This window comes from Antedon mediterranea, chromosome 5 (genome assembly GCF_964355755.1).
Source record: "Antedon mediterranea chromosome 5, ecAntMedi1.1, whole genome shotgun sequence".
In the NCBI taxonomy this organism is placed as follows: Eukaryota; Metazoa; Echinodermata; class Crinoidea; order Comatulida; family Antedonidae; genus Antedon; species Antedon mediterranea.
Window position 1 is genome coordinate 11,098,148 of NC_092674.1, and position 19,752 is coordinate 11,117,899.

Sequence of the window (19,752 nt, forward strand, 5' to 3'; positions counted from 1 at the left end):
TATTAAATATTACACCAATTATTATTATATCAAAATTGATTAAATTATTTTCTACATAGGCCTCTTATCTAGGTTAGGGCTAAGCATATTAGCTAAAGTTTAATTTTAGGCCTAGTATTACAATTGTCGGACGTAAGTCTTTTTTCACACGCGCTCCAGAATTCTGTCGCAATTTTTTTCTTTGCGGCATGTTATTGGATCGCCATATCAGTTACCTTTTATTCACCGCCAGTTATTGAACTTGTCCTGGCAATCGCTGTTCACCTTATTTACGAGAGAGGTACACGTGTTGTTCCTAGAGAATGGAATGTCAAAAATGTCTTTGGCACGCCGCTCAGAGAGAAGTCTGTGCGTTGCTGCTGAAACCACGTGCTATAGGAGGGGAATGCACCACAATCCTCTGAGCTGAGGGCTGAATCATTCCGCTACCTGCTAAATAGTAAAGAGGGATTTTCCATCTCTCGGGTCTGCCGGATCTAGGCGCAGGGGTGTGACGTAAAGAGTTCGGCCTTGTCTCTTTAGGGCGTAGACGACATCCATGGCGGTGACTGTCTTCCTTTTGGCATGCTCGGTGTATGTTATGTTTTGCTTAAATTACAAAATATTATGTGAGTTATTAAAATGAGGGGGACAATGTATCTTTAAAGTCTTATCTTATACAAGTTAAGAATGTTAATATGATTTTCTTAATATTCAATTTTTAAGCGCAATTCTAATTTTTAGTTTTAATTTACCGCCCGAATCACAATAAGGAATTGCCTAACCCGTAAGAGGTCACATTGAGTTATGTCAACGTCGTTATTACTGTAGGGCTAAATTCACGTCCGCATAAAGTGTATATATCCTTCAGTTTTTTGAGGTTTCGGTACTTTTCGATCGATTTTCGTAGCAATCGACCACAAAAACTACCAAATAAAATGTCTGGAAGAGGTAAAGGAGGAAAAGGACTAGGAAAAGGAGGCGCTAAGCGTCATCGCAAGGTGTTGCGTGATAACATCCAGGGTATCACGAAGCCAGCTATCCGTCGTCTAGCTCGCCGTGGTGGTGTCAAGCGTATATCTGGTCTCATTTACGAAGAGACCCGCGGTGTACTAAAGGTATTCCTTGAAAATGTCATCCGTGATGCTGTAACATACACCGAGCATGCCAAAAGGAAGACAGTCACCGCCATGGATGTCGTCTACGCCCTAAAGAGACAAGGCCGAACTCTTTACGGATTCGGTGGATAAGCAGTACACAGCCAAAGACTTCTCAAACCAAAAGGCTCTTTTCAGAGCCACCATTTGAACCAAAAGATATTGATTTGCTTTTCTAAGTAATAATTAATATAATTTTATATTAAATAAATAATTTATAAAACCATTTTCCTCCATCAATGATATTAAAACTGTCCTCCCTAAGCCTAGCTAGGCTAGTAAGTATAGGCTAGGCCTAGTAACAAAGTGCGAGGCAGGGAAGGCATGCGAGGCAAGTCAGAAATTTATGCGAGGCATCGTTTTACCATCATCAAAAAATGCGAGGCATCATTTTATCATTTCTCAAAATTGCAAGGCAGGAAATCACCGAAATTGAAGTAGCCTAGGCCCGCTAGGCTAGTTTCCTTTTGCACCTGCCTTGTGTTTTAACCAACTTTATCCTGAATACCACAGCTTAGAATTAGTAGGCCTACTTTAATGAAGAAAAATCACATAAAACTAACAATAAATCCATTAAATTGGTGATTTTACAGACGTTGTTTTTCTCGCATTTCGCACACTCAATGTTCAATATTTTGGTTTCTATGGAACGCCAAAAGAGCAAAATTAATTAGAGGGCTAAAAACTCTGTGGAATCCATTTATATTTAACGCATTATTTGGTGAAAATCAAGTACAATTTCAATAGATTTTGTCACTGTCAGTAAGGAAAAATGTTACTGTTCACCGGTGTACTGTTGATAATGTACACGGTTTCGGTAACCTTTTAAAGAATAAAATAGAAAAATTCATCATAATATTCTTAGTAGGATGTCCTAGGTCTAGACTAGGTAGTGATGTTGATTTAGGATCGATTATTATTCTTTGAAAACAGAACAGTATCAGCAGTAACATATTACAGCATTTTTATTGACAAATTAACAAATATATTGAAATAAAACGTGTTTTTCACCAATAAATGCATGAAAAATTGACGCATTCCACTGAGTTTTAGTCCTCTATTATCGTTGCTCTTTTGGCGCTCCATAGAAACAAAAATATTGAACATTGAATAAGTGAAATTCGCGAACAGTGTGCGAGAAACACGCCTGTAAAATCATTAATTTAAGGATTTATTTGTTACTTTTTATGTGATTCTTTCATTAAAGCACTCATGAGGTATACTTCTAAGGTGTGGTATTCACACGATAAAGTTAGTTATCAAATTTGGAGTAAAAATACAAGCGAAGGAAACCAGCGCCAGGTTTATTAGTACGTACATGGACAACAATAAATAAAAATCGTTCGTAATAATGTAATATACCTAGCTTACTAAAACAGGAATAGTGTATCATTATTAAATATTACACCAATTATTATTATATCAAAATTGATTAAATTATTTTCTACATAGGCCTCTTATCTAGGTTAGGGCTAAGCATATTAGCTAAAGTTTAATTTTAGGCCTAGTATTACAATTGTCGGACGTAAGTCTTTTTTCACACGCGCTCCAGAATTCTGTCGCAATTTTTTTCTTTGCGGCATGTTATTGGATCGCCATATCAGTTACCTTTTATTCACCGCCAGTTATTGAACTTGTCCTGGCAATCGCTGTTCACCTTATTTACGAGAGAGGTACACGTGTTGTTCCTAGAGAATGGAATGTCAAAAATGTCTTTGGCACGCCGCTCAGAGAGAAGTCTGTGCGTTGCTGCTGAAACCACGTGCTATAGGAGGGGAATGCACCACAATCCTCTGAGCTGAGGGCTGAATCATTCCGCTACCTGCTAAATAGTAAAGAGGGATTTTCCATCTCTCGGGTCTGCCGGATCTAGGCGCAGGGGTGTGACAAAATATTATTTTCACTCTGCTATGTTCGAGAGACATGTGAGTGAATACGCTCGAAATGCCAACAAACATTGCAGTCATTTGATGAGTGTGTCGCTATAACAATTATTGTTTATCGAAAGTTGAAGACTGTCGTTCAGATTTTTGAACCGTAGTTTGGGCACTTTTGTAAAAGTAAAATTTGACACGATATGACTTGAATGAAAAAACAATCGTTACATAAAAATAAACAACATGATGAGTGTATACACGAATCTATTTAGATACGCTTGTATCGATTGATTATTAGGCCTATAATATAGCATAATAGCACGTTAAGATATGCCTCGCACCTTTTTGAAATTGTAAACTATATGCCTGGCATGCCTCGCACTTTTGGAAATGATAAAATGATGCCTCGCACAAATATTTGGCATGCCGCGCTTGCCTCACGTGCCTCGCACTTTGTCAACACTCGTAACAGAATACCAACTGCAGTCCTACCCATGTGTGTGTGTGTGATATAGATAGGGGCCTAGCCTAGGAATGATGCACTTAATGTTTGATGGAAATAGTTTAGGCTAGTGCCTATTAGATTCCATTTCTAGCCGAAAATAGTTGTCAAGTCTAGACTTAAAGTTGTTCACTGTGAAGAGGCTTGTATTACATATTCAGGCAGAGAATTCCAGTGATGTATGACTCTGATGTTAAAAAAGTTGACCCTGCACATAAGATTTCCTCTAAGTTTTGGATGATATAGTTTTAAGCTGTGTCCCCTGGTTCTGATGTGAGACAATTTAAATAAATCTTTTGGGTAAATATAAACTGCTATCTTCTACTAAACAATGCCCAAGTTTTAAAATGGTAAAGGGGCCTAGGCTAAATAACATTCATTGGCATTTAAAGTTACATACAATACAGAATTATTGCTACCTATTTTTTGCTTAGAAAAAAAGCCCAATGTTTTATTCTGCATGCTAGACGTTCAGGTCTAGGCTAGGGCCTAGGCTATACTTTTTTTTGTCCATATCAATTTCTTTAATACAGTATCATTACAATATTCTTCCTAGTGGTGGACCCATCCATGTACGTACGTTACTTATTAGTAAAAATATGTTTTTGGTTTGAAACACAGCAGATGTTTAGAAACGAATAACAAAGGAACTCCAACTGAACATGGCACAATTGCATGAAGAAGATTTTTAATTTAAACATCTTTGAAGTTTCAGTATTAAACTAATATTACAAACAAAGCAGATTAACATTCAATTTATTTGTTTTTCCAGAATCAAGGACTGATTATTAAGGTTACAATACTATAATTATTATTAATGTTTAATTAAAATCAAATAAGAGGAAGATGGATAATATTATCGCCGGCGTAATATTATAGGCCTAGGCTAGGCGTATTTAAAAAAAAATCCTTTTGTTTTGTATCTACTACTACTAGGCCTAGACCTATTTTTGTTTCACGAAAACCAGAGCGCGATCTGAGCTTCTCTATCGATGATTTGATAGATTTGTATGCGGACGTGTAATAAGCTATACAATTTGCCCAATCACATTACGTTTCCTAATTGCCTTCAACAATCAGGTTGCTTATAAACGAACCCAAACCGTAAATCTAAGCATCATTTCGAAATTCGAAAGTAAAAAATGGCTCGTACTAAGCAAACTGCCCGTAAATCTACTGGAGGAAAAGCTCCTCGAAAACAACTTGCTACCAAGGCAGCACGAAAGAGTGCACCAGCTACCGGTGGAGTGAAGAAACCTCATCGTTACAGGCCTGGAACCGTCGCTCTTCGTGAGATCCGTCGTTACCAGAAGAGTACCGAACTTCTCATCCGAAAGCTCCCGTTCCAACGTCTTGTCCGTGAAATCGCACAAGACTTCAAGACGGATCTTCGATTCCAAAGCTCAGCTGTCATGGCTCTTCAGGAGGCGAGCGAAGCATACTTGGTCGGTCTTTTCGAAGACACCAACTTGTGCGCCATCCACGCTAAACGTGTAACCATCATGCCTAAAGACATTCAGCTGGCCCGTCGTATCCGTGGTGAACGTGCATAAGCAGTGTTTACTTTCTCAAACCAAAAGGCTCTTTTCAGAGCCACCACTTGAACTAAAGAGAATTAATATAGCAAATATTATTGTTTCTTTCAATTTATAAATATGTTAAATAAAACATAGCGAGTTTTCATTGATTCATAATTTTTTTTTCTTCAATCCTTCAAAACAGTTATTTACAACAAAATAATAATGAAAATGTCCATGCAATAATGTAGAAATATCATTTCCCTATTAAGGGTACACCTTCGTTGGGACCCAAAACATTGTCCTCTCAACAAGATCCCCAAAAAAAAAACAATATACCAACAGGATAACTTGAACTCAAGAAATTGAGAAAAACAGAAACTTTATCAATTCATAATTGTTATGATACTTTCTCTGGCTTGATAGTTTTTATTGGTTACCGTACGATATCTATTTTTATAATAGCCATATAATTATTTGTTGTCTTCACCTCATGAAATTTATTTACTCCATTGCACATTACTTATTTGTATAAATGCAGTGGCCTTTTTGAATGGCTAGTCTAGTCTTCAGAACAGAACAGTAGTAATAAAAACAATACAGTAATAATAATCGGATCTGCCTCGTTAAATGTATTGTCCCCCTGAAACAGCACATTTTTTTGTTGAATATATATCACATAATAGTTATCCACTTTGACCAAAAATTTGATGGAAAAAAAAGTATTTACCTGAAAAAATAATTTAATTTAATAAAATAACCTATCTAAAGTTTGATTTAATTAATCTTCACTTTTCATGTTTTTTTGGGAAACAATACATCTGTAAATATAGCAGTCACAAACCAACCCATAAACATTCATTATTTTGTATAATATAATGGGTCTCTGTACTGTTTTCTAACAAACTAGACCTTGAATAAATGGATTTCAAAATACTTGCTTAACAATCCTACAATTGGTACGATATAAAAAAAAAATTCAAGTCAATTCGTGTGCTTATTATGTAGAGAGCAGTATAATATAGTCCATGTTTTTATGAAATAATTACTTCATTTTTGTCATTAAAATTTATTGTAAAGTTATAATATAGTAAGCGTCTATTAATTCGTAATTACTTCCTTGTTAAAAAAAAGGAATATCATTGTTAACTTTCTTACTTAGGCGTAGCCTTTAAAATGATGTAGAAGCGCGCTTTTAACAGCCAATAGAAACCGTAAGCTATAAATTACCAACCGGTAAGCCCTAATTTGCATATCACCCGCTATAAGTACTAAGCTTGCATTCACAATTTTCACTTCTACTACTTCTATTGTTCTCGTCGTAGACTGAAATTGTAAAACATGCCACCAAAAACTTCAGGAAAAGCTGCCAAGAAAGCCGGTAAGGCTAAAGCTGTAAGAACAACAGACAAGAAGAGGAAACGTAAACGAAAGGAAAGCTACAGCATCTACATCTACAAGGTGTTGAAGCAAGTTCATCCAGACACTGGTATCTCAAGCAGAGCCATGGGAATCATGAACAGTTTCGTTAACGACATTTTCGAACGTATTGCAGGAGAAGCATCTCGTCTTGCTCACTACAATAAGAAATCTACCATAACCAGTAGGGAAGTCCAAACCGCTGTCCGTTTATTGCTTCCTGGTGAATTGGCTAAACATGCCGTTTCTGAAGGTACCAAGGCTGTCACCAAATACACTAGCTCAAAGTAGACACTATTTTGCTGGACTCAAACCAAACGGCTCTTTTCAGAGCCACCAAATGTTCTAAAAAGAGATTTATTTGCGTTTCATTTGTGTAGTTCCTTTCTTAAATTCCTTACTTCCTCATATTATAACTTGCAGTATAATAATAGACCACACACATCATATTCGGTTCCTCTAAATTATAAATAAAACAAATGTGTTTTTTTTTTCTATTGCACGTTACAGTGTACAACAGGATTGTAATTGTTTTTAAACTACTGTGGAGTAGCTTTGCGTCAGGGAGTTGAGTATATTGGTCAGATGTTTTGCCCTACTCTGATGTAATTTGTACTTTATACTAAGTACATTTGAGAATTTTGTTGCAAGTATTCTCAAATGTACTTGGAATAAAGTACAAATTACGTCGGAGTAGGGCAAAACATCTGACCAATTACAGTGAACAACAGCTTATTCGTCTTTATAAATGCCATTTCAGAGTACCATTGTAAGTGAGTTATAGCGCTCATGGTCAATGAGGATGAGTTTTACATTTCATATTTCTTCTAATTTTATTTAGAATATTGCAATAATTAATTAGTGATTCTATGTAACAGCATCACTTTCTCTAAAGGAATTGTAAAACAAATGTCATAGTAATTTGCGCAATAGATTTATAATGTAGAGAAATGATTTTATCATCAACTTTAAAAGATAATGTAATCTTCTCATAAAGAAACATTCGCTTTCGAAGTTAACATTGATTCAAATTGTTTGTCAAATTTCAATTAATTATCAGAACACCAAGTAAGATATTTATGATGATCAATCCTTTCTTTTGCGAGATATTATTAAGTTAAATTGTTGGGACTTCAGTCTAATATTTAACAAACACGGAAATCAATTAACATCTCTTTTGTTTTACCAATATTTAAATCTTAAGTACCACAGTAAACTGTAAACATTAGACAAATATTAAAATATAAATGGTGTAATATGTCTCTGAGGCATCCAACTCGGCATATCCTTGTGCATTTGGATTTCTATAAAGGAATTAATGAATATCTCGAAAAGTTATACTGTACATTCTATTCTTTAGAATATTCGCGGTTAGCTAACTATGCAATGCACTCAAATTCTAACTAAAGAAAATGAGAACAAAAAGCAAAACACTATAAATTTTATAGTGTTATAAAATAAAAATAAGTACTATAGTAAAGGTACTTATTAAACAAAGCCACATTTTTAAATTCCCGCTCATCTGGAACAAAGCAACAGTAATCCTGCCTGTCAAATGAACGAATTATATCGTTGGCGCGGAAGACCGTGATTGGCCAATTTGATAAAGGCATTCGGACAGGGAATCTTGAATAGACTATAAAGTCGCGATCAAAATTAAAGTTGGCATTATTTTCGATTTAGTAAACCGAAATACAACACAAGCTCTAACAATGTCTGGACGTGGTAAAGGAGGCAAAGCTAAAGGAAAGGCCAAAAGCCGATCAAGCCGTGCTGGACTTCAGTTTCCAGTCGGTCGGGTTCATCGATTTTTGCGAAAGGGTAACTACGCATCTCGTGTCGGTGCCGGTGCCCCAGTGTACATGGCCGCCGTACTTGAGTACTTGACTGCCGAAATTTTAGAGTTGGCTGGTAACGCTGCTCGTGACAACAAGAAGAGCAGAATTATCCCCCGTCATCTGCAACTTGCCATCCGTAATGACGAAGAATTAAACCGTCTTCTCGGAAGTGTAACCATTGCACAGGGAGGTGTATTGCCAAACATCCAGGCTGTACTTCTACCAAAGAAGACTCAAGCTAAAGCCAAGTAAATCATCATTTATGGACCATTTCTCAAACCAAACGGCTCTTTTCAGAGCCACCAAATAAACATAAAGAGATTTGATTTGTTTGTCTGTTGTTTTCAATTGTTGTGTAAAATTATTCCCACCCAGTGGGATCCAATTGGGGAGGATCATGTATTATTCATGGTCGATCTAATGCACCCCTCTGAATGATATCAACTAATCAGGGAGTCTGTGCAAAAAGCCACCAAATAAACAAAAATTACCTGCCCTTGTTCTTGTAAAAAAAAACCCCTGTTTTATCACAAATATACTGACTTTATAGTACAGTATTAATATTATTATATAATGAAAGGTGATGCTGACTGGGACAGGTAATATTGTAGTTTATTCAAACTAATATTAGTCCATCAAAATGTATACTTGCTTCTCCCACTCCAGAGGTAAACTACATGTCAAGACTTGTGCCTTTTTTCACCAATCCCAATTTGTTGTTTTTTCTTTAATTACTTCTTGAAAACTTCAAACATTCTCCTGTTGTTCAATCAACATGCCAGAATCACCGACAATTTCTAATTTTGTCTAAAATATTATTAAATTGAAGACAATTTTAGTTAGTTAGTTTACTGTTGACTCTTGAAGCTATAGTAATCTTGACATAACGTACTCCTCTGACATTAATCATTTTAAATGAACAAAAGTCAAACATTTCTCTCTGAAATAACAGTCACATACGTTCTAAAAGTCAAACATTTATTTTAAACATTATTTATCGTTAATAGAAAAAAATAGTGATTTGTAAATGTTTAAAATTATGATTTATTGTTATATATACACGTCCCAATCACGGGAAAACAATGACCACCACTAATTATAATCGATATATTAATATAATAATATATAATTTTTCATAAAAAGATGAAATGAATGGTTAAATTCAACCAAATAACTCATTGACTTCCAATCAATTTGAATATTTTTTGATTGAAGTTATAATTTTTCAGGTAAATAATAATTTTTTGTTAATGTGAATAACTATTACGGTATGTGACATTAAAATGGCCTATTAATTATTTTTTGAGGGGGACAACATATCTTATAATATTAAATAATTATAATCTTCTTGTTGGACTTGTCATTCAGGTTATTTATCTAGTAAATAATATATAACATTATCAGCAGATCACAAGAAAATTAGAATATTCACAAAAAGCAGAAAGTGGTTTAAAGATGTATTTTCACCCAAAAACATGACAAATGAAGGCTTTGAAAGGGCATCTAGCAGTTTTAATGAGTTATTTACTTCAGTAGACAAAATAAACGGTTAATCTAACCAAAAACCATTGTCCGACCAGGAAAAAATGAAAGCAACAATTTGACTCAATTTTGCTTTGCGTCCCAACCACCACTTATTATAATATTGTGTCTTTTTTTAACTGTAATCATGCTCCAATACATCATCACACAACTTATTCAATATGTGTAGGCCTACTTCTTTGGTTATTGCAAAACAACTCAAAAGAAGTGAAAACATACACAAAAAAGATAACAGAATTATTAAACAATACCATCATCATCACATGACACAATAAGTTATCAACATTATTGTTACTACTGTATTAGCTTTTGATAATGCTATAGAACCGTGCGAGAGTGGTCTATAACAGTGACAGCAAACATTAAGTTTTCCTGACATTTCATTCTCATGTTTGTTCAAGTCACCAACATTATTGCCTTAAAACAAAGCGTAAAATACATCGAAATTTATTTAATTTCGGTTGAATATTCAATTATATATTGTAATGTTTTCATATCAAATGTGTTTTTAATCAAAAATAGATACAGCATTTTCAAAATTTAGCGATTTGTAAGTAGAATATGTTTAAAAAACATGAACTGAAAAGTTCCAATTCTCATATCTATTTTTTTAAACCGATTAATCTAAATTAAACATTTCTTATAGAATAACAATGTATTTTCAGATACTATACTCAAAAATATTCTTCAAGATATAAAAAATAGAGATTTATAAGTGCATTTAAAGTGAATAAAAAACACAATTTAAGAAAAATATCTTGTAGTTATATCGAACACAAAAAGGCGCTGAGAGAGCTACAAACGTAAGTGACGTTTTAGTCCACGTCCGCAATAACGTAAATAAAAGTGGAGTTAAGTCGTTGTGTTGTTTCACTCAACTCTCTACTCGACTTGTTATTTGTAAGTGTCTTGCATTCTCAATTATGGCTGACCAAACTAAAACTAAAAAGAAGGCTGTAGCAAAGAAGCCTGCTGCTCACCCAACGTACATCGACATGGTTACGGCAGCAATCGGTGATTTGAAGGAGAGAAATGGCTCATCTCGCCAAGCTATTGCCAAGTACATCCAAGCCAACTACAAAGTTGATCCTAACAACATGAAAACTCATCTCCGTATGGCTTTGAAACGTGGTGTCGAAAGCAACAAACTCGTTCAACCAAAAGGTACTGGGGCCAGCGGTTCATTCAAACTGAACCAGGCTGCAGCCAAGGCTGACGCCGCTGCCAAGGCAAAGAAGGAAAAAGCAAAGAAGAAAGCAGCTGCAGACAAGGAAAAGACTGTTGCAAAGAAGGCCAAAAAAACGGTAGCAAAGAAGGCCAAGAAACCAGCTGCAAAGAAGGCTACCAAATCCAAGTCACCCAAGAAGGCTAAGAAATCGGAGAAGAAGGCATCCAAGCCAAAAAAGGCTACCAAGTCTCCTAAAAAGCCAAAGACCAAGAAGCCTAAAAAGCCTAAAGCTAAAAAGGCTTCAAAGTCACCGAAGAAGGCCGCCAAAAAGTAAATTACTACTTCATCCATTTTCAAACCAAACGGCTCTTTTCAGAGCCACCATATATACAAAAGAGATTTATTTGCCTTGCTTCTTTATCTACATCTAATTCTTGTAAGAGCTCACTCTAAATAAGCATTATAAACAGTATAATATTTATAATATGATGGCATAGAACGTCATTACTGTTTGACAAGATTTTTACTTAAAAACATGCAACAACTTCTTCACAACATAGTATGCTATGATGACCTTTATCTGCTCACAGAAGAATAAAAAAGATATCACACTTCAAAACACTACTGTATACGTTTTCTACATTTCATAAAAAAAAAATGCACAAAGTATTTTTCTTTATTTTAGTAGTTTCTTAAACCTTGTCTTCTACGCTATCAAACTTTATGTGTCAAAAAAATGTGCTCATATACGAACATGACGATGTCATATCACTACCATATTTAAACATATCTATAAATTATATAACTATAAATATATAGGCTATAAATATAATTTTTCATATATAAAAACATGAATTAAATAAACGGTTAAATTCAACCGGAAACCCATTGACTTCCAGTCAATTTGACTATATTTTGCTTTAAATTATTAAGGCAAACATTTGAATTTTTCAGGTAAATATTTTTATGTGACATTAAAATGGCCTATTTATAATTATTTTTTTCAGGGGGACAATATATCTTATACTGTAATAGTATTAAATAATCTTCTTGTTAGACTTGACACTAAATAAAATGTTAAAAGTTAACTAATCATTTTATTTATTAAATAATTATACATAACATTAACAGCAGATCACAGAAAATTAGAATATGCACACAGAAAGTGGTTTAAAGATGTTTTAACCAAAAACCATTGTCTAACTAGGGAAAAATCGGGAAACCGACAATTTGACTCAATATTTTGCTTAAATTACAGTTTTTCAGAATATTTTTCTTTTGATGCAATTTTTGATCAAACTGTTATTTATTTATTTTTTGTAACAGTGGCACACTTCACATTTTAAAGGTGCGTCTAACAAAAATGTATAATAAATGAAAGCACAAAATTGACAAAAATATAGGTAATCTTACTTAATCTACATACGGTACATGTAATAAAACCCATTCATTCCCCTTCTCCAAATATAACAAGTAAAACATGTAATTTTTAAATACAGTATTTGATTACTCTTAATCTACAAAACCAATCACTAATTCCCCCCACCCAGCACCTTACTTATAACATGAAGGAAATAATTATAATTACAACATTATTTTCTCCATAATTACAATAGGATGATAAACAGTGTTAACAAACAGGAAATTCCTAATTAGATATAGAACCAGTATAATTGTTTATATGCAACCATCACTGTTAATAGACTATTGTATTTACATAGGCAAAGGTAAAAAAGAATTAATACGAAAACAATACAGACACTTTTGTTATAAAATAATTAGCTGCTATCTAAAAAACTATACCTAATTTTACTATTACAAAATTACACTACAATACAGAACCAGACACCTCTTAATTTATCAATTTTTTTTATATTAATTAATTATGTGAGTTATTAAAATGGCATATTCATGTCTAATACACAAGTTCATAATAAATGTTGCTATGATTTTCTTAATATTCAAATTTTAAGCTCAATTCTATTTGTTTTAATTTCCCGCCCGATTCACAATAAAGCAATTGCCAAACCCGAACGAGGTCACAGCGAGTTATGTCAATGTTGTTTACTGTAGTCCTAGATTCACGTCCGCATAGAGCGTATAAATCCTTCAGCTTTTTTGAAGTTTCGGTACTTCACTTTTCGATCGATTTTCGTATCAATCACAAAAAGTACCAAGTAAAATGTCTGGAAGAGGTAAGGAGGAAAAGGACTAGGAAAAGGAGGCGCTAAGCGTCATCGTAAGGTGTTGCGTGATAACATCCAGGGTATCACGAAACCAGCTATCCGTCGTCTTGCTCGCCGTGGTGGTGTCAAGCGTATATCTGGTCTCATTTACGAAGAGACCCGCGGTGTACTAAAGGTATTCCTTGAAAATGTCATCCGTGATGCTGTAACATACACCGAGCATGCCAAAAGAAAGACAGTTACCGCCATGGATGTCGTCTACGCCCTGAAGAGACAAGGCCGAACTCTTTACGGATTCGGTGGATAAGCAGTACACACTCAGCAGCCGGCCAAACAAAGACTTCTCAAACCAAAAGGCTCTTTTCAGAGCCACCATTTGAACCAAAAGAGATTGATTTGCCAAAACATAAGCCTTTACCTTTTTATAAATATATACTGTAGTACCATGTGTTTTATTTGCTAATAGTACTATTTCCTACCCAAATTTAATTAGGCTAGGTCTGACATTCAAAGCAAGCACAGAATACCAAAAAAAACCCTGTAAATTTGGGTTTTTTTTGCACCGCATTATTATTTCTCTTTAAAAAAAAAGTGGGATGGGTGGTATCATTTCTCCATTGTGTAGGCATATAATATGACTGACATACGTGATTTTGTGATAAAACAGACTCAGTACATTTTGTGATGTATTTAATATGAGTGTGGAACTTCACATTTTTCTTGTTTTCTATACACATCTTGCATTGAAATCAATTCAGTTATTGAACGAGCATGATTGCTTTGTTACCGTAAATTTGTGTCATAAAAAACTATGGCAATTCGATAGATTTGTATATAGTGTAATAAACGTATGGTTATCTGAATATAAAACTATAGTATACTGTGGTTAGATAGGTAGGAATTTGAACTTCTAATTCTTGTTTTCTTATCTGTACTGTGTAGATCTTCCATTGAAACAAATTCAGCTATTGAAGTTGAATTTGGTCGATTTTGTAAAGGCTTCATCAAACGGGCATGCGAAGATGAAAGCAACTTTATTTTACTTTTATATTTTGTACATCATTGTTTTATCGTTAATAGGCTTATTTTGTTAAAAGCACTTCTTTTATTTTATTTTACGTACTTTATCTCTTCTTTGTGTCAATCCAACCATCAAACCATCGCGATCTCTGATTCAATAGATTTGTATGCGGACGTGTAATAAGCTATACATTTTGTCCAATCACATTACGTTTTCATAATTGCTTTCTCATCGAACCAACCGAACCGAAAGTCTAAGCTTAGCAAAGCATCATTTCGAAACAGAAAATGGCTCGTACTAAGCAAACTGCCCGTAAATCTACTGGAGGAAAAGCTCCTCGAAAACAACTTGCTACCAAGGCAGCACGAAAGAGTGCACCAGCTACCGGTGGAGTGAAGAAACCTCATCGTTACAGGCCTGGGACCGTCGCTCTTCGTGAGATCCGTCGTTACCAAAAAAGTACCGAACTTCTCATCCGAAAGCTCCCGTTCCAACGTCTTGTCCGTGAAATCGCACAAGACTTCAAGACGGATCTTCGATTCCAAAGCTCAGCTGTCATGGCTCTTCAGGAGGCGAGCGAAGCATACTTGGTCGGTCTTTTCGAAGACACCAACTTGTGCGCCATCCACGCTAAACGTGTAACCATCATGCCTAAAGACATTCAGCTAGCCCGTCGTATCCGTGGTGAACGTGCATAATAGTGTTACTTTCTCAAACCAAAAGGCTCTTTTCAGAGCCACCACTTGAACTAAAAGAGAATTAATATAGCAAATATTATTGTTTCTTTCAATTTATAAAATATGTTAAATAAAACATAGCGAGTTTTCATTCATTCATAATTTTTTTAATCCTTCAAAACAGTTATTTACAACAAAATAATTATGAAAATTTCCATGCAATATTAAATGTAGGAATATTATTACCCAACAAATTGTCCTCTCAACAAGACCACAATAAAACAATATACTGTACCAACAGCATAACTTGATCTGGACTCAAGAAATGGAGAAAAATAGAAACTTTATCAGTCAACTTTCCCCAATAAAAACTGTCATATCATAATTGTTATGATACTTTCTCTGGCTTGACAGTTTTTTTTGGTTTATGATATCTATTTTTATAATAGCCATATAATTATTTGTTGTCTCCATTGTACATTACTTATTTGTATAATGCAGTGGCCTTTTTGAATGGCTAGCTTCCCAGGCTAGTCTTCAGAACAGAACAGTAGTAATAAAATCAAATACAGTAATCGGACCTAAAACAGCACTTTTTTGTTGTTGAATATTCCATTTTAATAGTTATCCACTTTTTCCACAAATTTGATCGAAAAAAAAGTATTTACCTGAAAAAATGTAATTTAATAAAATAACCTATCTAAAGTTTGATCGAATTAATCTTACTTTTTCATGTTTTTTATACATCTGTAAATATAGCAGTCACAAACCAACCCATAAACATTCATTATTTTGTATAATGGGTCTCTGACTGTTTTCTAACAAACTAGACCTTGAATACATGGATTTCAAAATACTGAAATACTGTACTGTATAAAGTATACTTGCTTAACAATCCTACAATTGGTATGATATTTAAAAAAATTCAAGTCAATTCGTGTGCTTATTATGTAGAGAACAGTATAATATAGTCCATGTTTTTATGAATTGATTACTTCATTTTTGTCATTAAATTTTATTGTAAAGTTATATAGTAAGCGTCTATTAATTCGTAATTACTTCATTGTTTAAAAAAAAGGAATATCATTGTTAACTTTCTTACTTAGGCGTAGCCTTTAAAATGATGTAGAAGCGCGCTTTTTTAACAGCCAATAGAATCCGTAAGCTATAAATTACCAACCGGTAAGCCCTAATTTGCATATCACCCGCTATAAGTACTAAGCTTGCATTCACAATTTTCACTTCTACTTCTATTGTTCTCGTCGTAGACTGAAATTGTAAAACATGCCACCAAAAACTTCAGGAAAAGCTGCCAAGAAAGCCGGTAAGGCTAAAGCTGTAAGAGCAACAGACAAGAAGAGGAAACGTAAACGAAAGGAAAGCTACAGCATCTACATCTACAAGGTGTTGAAGCAAGTTCACCCAGACACCGGTATCTCAAGCAGAGCCATGGGAATCATGAACAGTTTCGTTAACGACATTTTCGAACGTATTGCTGGAGAAGCATCTCGTCTTGCTCACTACAACAAGAAATCTACCATAACCAGTAGAGAAGTCCAAACCGCTGTCCGTTTATTGCTTCCGGGTGAATTGGCTAAACATGCCGTTTCTGAAGGTACCAAGGCTGTCACCAAATACACTAGCTCAAAGTAGACACTATTTTGCTAAAACTCAAACCAAACGGCTCTTTTCAGAGCCACCAAATGTTCTAAAAAGAGATTTATTTGCGTTACATTTGTGTAGTTTCTTTCACATGGCGCCATCCAGCATATTCATCTCAACATCCTGATATAACCACCGCCATAATTTGTAAAATTAATATACGATATTAAATTGTCCCCATAACATAAGGAATGATTTTGATTAATTGACCAATACCAAATTGACTATTTTTTTCTTTTAAATTATAGATTTTTTCAGTTACAGTAAATAATTTGGAATATAGTACAGTATGTGACGTTAAAAAATGTCAGTAATATCTTTAATAATATGATGCAGTATTCGTATAGATTCCTTACGTATACACCATGGAGAAAATAAGTTCTCTGTGCGTATACCAATCCGTCTCTAGGCTTTCTTATGTTTGCTGTCAGTGTTTTTGTCTAATACCTTTAGTTTCTTTATTGGGTTTATATGCTGTATAATACTATAGTTTTAGTTATTTACTGTTTTAGGCAGTGTTTATTTTAATTGTAATTAATATATGACATTGGCATATTTGAAATTTAAATATTAAAAAAACAATAAGTATTGGTCTTATCACTGAAATTTAATTTGAAGTGTTATTATGATTGTAAAAAAGCTGCTAAGGTTTATGGTTTGAATTGAAAAATTCATTAGTTGCAAGGACTAATAACTGTTACAAACATGATGCCCAACAAATTAGTTTTATGCTGATAAATGACATCAGTTTATTATAATTCCTGTATGAGCACTTAAATGTCACCGTTTAAAACGTCAGTCATTTCATATAACATAATAATAGGAATTTATATTTATATCTTGTAAAATAGAAACAGAATATTCAAAACTGCTAATATAAATGCGCTTTTCATCAAGTAACAAAAAGAAGTACTGTACTCAATAACTAAGTACTTATTCCACAAAGCCTAATTTTTAAATTCCCGCTCACATGAACAAAAGCGACAGTTATCCTATTGTCAAAATGAACGAATTATATCGTTGGCGCGAAAGAACGTGATTGGCCAATTTGATAAAGGCATTCGGACAGGGAATCGTGAATAGAGTATAAAGTCGCGATCAAAATTAAGATTGGCATTATTTTCGATTTAGTAAACCGAAATACAACACAAGCTCTAACAATGTCTGGACGTGGTAAAGGAGGCAAAGCTAAAGGAAAGGCCAAAAGCCGATCAAGCCGTGCTGGACTTCAGTTTCCAGTCGGTCGTGTTCATCGATTTTTGCGAAAGGGTAACTACGCATCTCGTGTCGGTGCCGGTGCCCCAGTGTACATGGCCGCCGTACTTGAGTACTTGACTGCCGAAATTTTAGAGTTGGCTGGTAACGCTGCCCGTGACAACAAGAAGAGCAGAATCATCCCCCGTCATCTGCAACTTGCCATCCGTAATGACGAAGAATTAAACCGTCTTCTCGGAAGTGTAACCATTGCACAGGGAGGGGTATTGCCAAACATCCAGGCTGTACTTCTACCAAAGAAGACTCAAGCTAAAGCCAAGTAAATCATCATTTATGGACCATTTCTCAAACCAAACGGCTCTTTTCAGAGCCACCAAATAAACATAAAGAGATTTGATTTGTTTGTCTGTTGTTTTCAATTGTTGTGTAAAATTATTCCAACCCAGTGGATTGAATTGGGGAGGATCATGTATTATTCATGGTCGATCTAATGCAAATAATCAGAGAGTCTGTGCAGAGCCACCAAATAAACAAAAATTACCTGCTAGTGATTTAGATATACAAAGGCGCTAGGCTGGCAAAAGTTATTAAAATATGTTTCAGAACACCAGGTTTATTTCATTGGTACATTATATTTTATCAGTAAACCGTATATTAAATGCCTGGAATTGTTATCATTTTAATTTATTGATGATCCTCCTTTATCTGCAAAAAAATAAAAACATTATTTGATAGGTCTACATTGTTATATAATTATGTAAACATTTTGTATATTCTTAAGTTGTTGGAATTCGATCATGATTAAGTCAATTACAAGGCGGTAGACCGGGAACCAGTCAACTGACAGAAGAGGGCTCTCAATGTCATTTCTATTGACGTACCTGCACACAATATACATAACCACACACCCCCACTTTAATAATGGAATAACCCTAAAAAACCTCCGGAGCCAAAACGGCAGTTGATCCAAATTCAAGATGGCCGCCAACATTCAAATAACCCTATTTAAAACCAGAATATCACCAATAACACAAATTATGAATGTGGAACAAGTCCGTTTTGATGGTATATTACCTATTATACAATCTTAACTATGTAAAGCGATAATCTGTCGGCCTTCTTGGATTTCAAAATGGCCGCCACTAAATATTTAATTCTTTAAATCATTTTTGTTGTTTGTACACAATGTTCTAAAATAGTCACTTCTCATAGGATTGTATAAATATAAGGCCGTCTAAAGTTGTCAATGTTCTCTATATATAATAAATATATAAATCCCCTACTATGACTCTTGAATTACCTAATCGTTCAAAGTTAGAGTTGCAAAAGTATGGAACAACCTACATTGATATGAAATATTCAGCAACAATTACTTCTAAATCTGAATAATTGATCTCTATGGAACGCCGTTTACGCAACCTTTCGATGATATGAATTTTATGACGTGATATGTGAATGAAATGCATCGATATGAATTAAACGGTGCGATATATGAATGAAATGTTTTGAATTGAATGCTTTGAATTGAATATTTTGAATGAAATGTTTTGAATGAAATGTTTTGAATGAAATGTTTTGAATGAAATGTTTTGAATGAAATGTTTTAAATGAAATGTTTTGAATGAAATGTTTTGAATGAAATGTTTGAATTGAATTGAAAAGTCAAACTATTGGTGGCGTATGTCATTCTCGCTCGCGATTATTTTCTCAACCTCTTAGGCCTAAGCCTGGGTACCCTCATCTCTTTTCTTCCACGCTGCCTTTACAGAGAATCCTAACAGACCTGGGTTCGGAAATATGTATTCCAATGTTTCAGGTCTGTTAGGGAGTCTCTGTAAAGGATTCATATTGATGACAGCGTTGAAAGGAGATGAGGGTACCCATGCTTAGGCCTATTAAGAGGTTGAAAAAAAATCGCGAGCGGGAATGACATACGCCGCCAATAGTTTGACTTTTCAATTCAATTCAAACATTTCATTCAAAACATTTAAT

General features: G+C 34.4%; 8 protein-coding genes across 8 annotated transcripts; all 8 read left to right on the forward strand.

Annotated features, from left to right (window-relative positions):
• Positions 1–661: 661 nt before the first annotated feature.
• LOC140048582 (histone H4) lies at positions 662–1,233 on the forward strand. The gene has a single exon (XM_072093330.1). It carries the CDS (start codon positions 918–920, stop codon positions 1,227–1,229), a length of 312 nt encoding a protein of 103 aa, XP_071949431.1. The 5' UTR covers positions 662–917; the 3' UTR covers positions 1,230–1,233.
• Positions 1,234–4,491: 3,258 nt separating this feature from the next.
• On the forward strand, positions 4,492–5,645 carry LOC140048781 (histone H3). The gene has a single exon (XM_072093567.1). It carries the CDS (start codon positions 4,658–4,660, stop codon positions 5,066–5,068), a length of 411 nt encoding a protein of 136 aa, XP_071949668.1. The 5' UTR covers positions 4,492–4,657; the 3' UTR covers positions 5,069–5,645.
• Positions 5,646–6,096: 451 nt separating this feature from the next.
• Positions 6,097–7,573, forward strand: LOC140048543 (histone H2B, gonadal-like). The gene has a single exon (XM_072093283.1). It carries the CDS (start codon positions 6,374–6,376, stop codon positions 6,740–6,742), a length of 369 nt encoding a protein of 122 aa, XP_071949384.1. The 5' UTR covers positions 6,097–6,373; the 3' UTR covers positions 6,743–7,573.
• Positions 7,574–7,980: 407 nt separating this feature from the next.
• Positions 7,981–8,644, forward strand: LOC140048581 (histone H2A-like). Its single transcript, XM_072093329.1, has one exon. The coding sequence runs from the start codon at positions 8,164–8,166 to the stop codon at positions 8,539–8,541; it is 378 nt and encodes a 125-aa protein (XP_071949430.1). The 5' UTR covers positions 7,981–8,163; the 3' UTR covers positions 8,542–8,644.
• Positions 8,645–10,732: 2,088 nt separating this feature from the next.
• LOC140048580 (late histone H1-like) lies at positions 10,733–11,529 on the forward strand. The gene has a single exon (XM_072093327.1). It carries the CDS (start codon positions 10,755–10,757, stop codon positions 11,331–11,333), a length of 579 nt encoding a protein of 192 aa, XP_071949428.1. The 5' UTR covers positions 10,733–10,754; the 3' UTR covers positions 11,334–11,529.
• A 2,918-nt stretch (positions 11,530–14,447) lies between these two features.
• LOC140048954 (histone H3) lies at positions 14,448–14,923 on the forward strand. Its single transcript, XM_072093754.1, has one exon. The coding sequence runs from the start codon at positions 14,494–14,496 to the stop codon at positions 14,902–14,904; it is 411 nt and encodes a 136-aa protein (XP_071949855.1). The 5' UTR covers positions 14,448–14,493; the 3' UTR covers positions 14,905–14,923.
• Positions 14,924–16,076: 1,153 nt separating this feature from the next.
• Positions 16,077–16,667, forward strand: LOC140048576 (histone H2B, gonadal-like). The gene has a single exon (XM_072093323.1). It carries the CDS (start codon positions 16,168–16,170, stop codon positions 16,534–16,536), a length of 369 nt encoding a protein of 122 aa, XP_071949424.1. The 5' UTR covers positions 16,077–16,167; the 3' UTR covers positions 16,537–16,667.
• A 1,023-nt stretch (positions 16,668–17,690) lies between these two features.
• On the forward strand, positions 17,691–18,121 carry LOC140048569 (histone H2A-like). The gene has a single exon (XM_072093312.1). It carries the CDS (start codon positions 17,706–17,708, stop codon positions 18,081–18,083), a length of 378 nt encoding a protein of 125 aa, XP_071949413.1. The 5' UTR covers positions 17,691–17,705; the 3' UTR covers positions 18,084–18,121.
• Positions 18,122–19,752: the final 1,631 nt, after the last annotated feature.

Bases quoted from the DNA above. Each gene is read 5' to 3' on its own strand.
- LOC140048576 (XM_072093323.1), top strand. From the start codon at position 16,168: ATGCCACCAAAAACTTCAGGAAAAGCTGCCAAGAAAGCCGGTAAGGCT.
- LOC140048781 (XM_072093567.1), top strand. From the start codon at position 4,658: ATGGCTCGTACTAAGCAAACTGCCCGTAAATCTACTGGAGGAAAAGCT.
- LOC140048954 (XM_072093754.1), top strand. From the start codon at position 14,494: ATGGCTCGTACTAAGCAAACTGCCCGTAAATCTACTGGAGGAAAAGCT.
- LOC140048582 (XM_072093330.1), top strand. From the start codon at position 918: ATGTCTGGAAGAGGTAAAGGAGGAAAAGGACTAGGAAAAGGAGGCGCT.
- LOC140048581 (XM_072093329.1), top strand. From the start codon at position 8,164: ATGTCTGGACGTGGTAAAGGAGGCAAAGCTAAAGGAAAGGCCAAAAGC.
- LOC140048569 (XM_072093312.1), top strand. From the start codon at position 17,706: ATGTCTGGACGTGGTAAAGGAGGCAAAGCTAAAGGAAAGGCCAAAAGC.
- LOC140048543 (XM_072093283.1), top strand. From the start codon at position 6,374: ATGCCACCAAAAACTTCAGGAAAAGCTGCCAAGAAAGCCGGTAAGGCT.
- LOC140048580 (XM_072093327.1), top strand. From the start codon at position 10,755: ATGGCTGACCAAACTAAAACTAAAAAGAAGGCTGTAGCAAAGAAGCCT.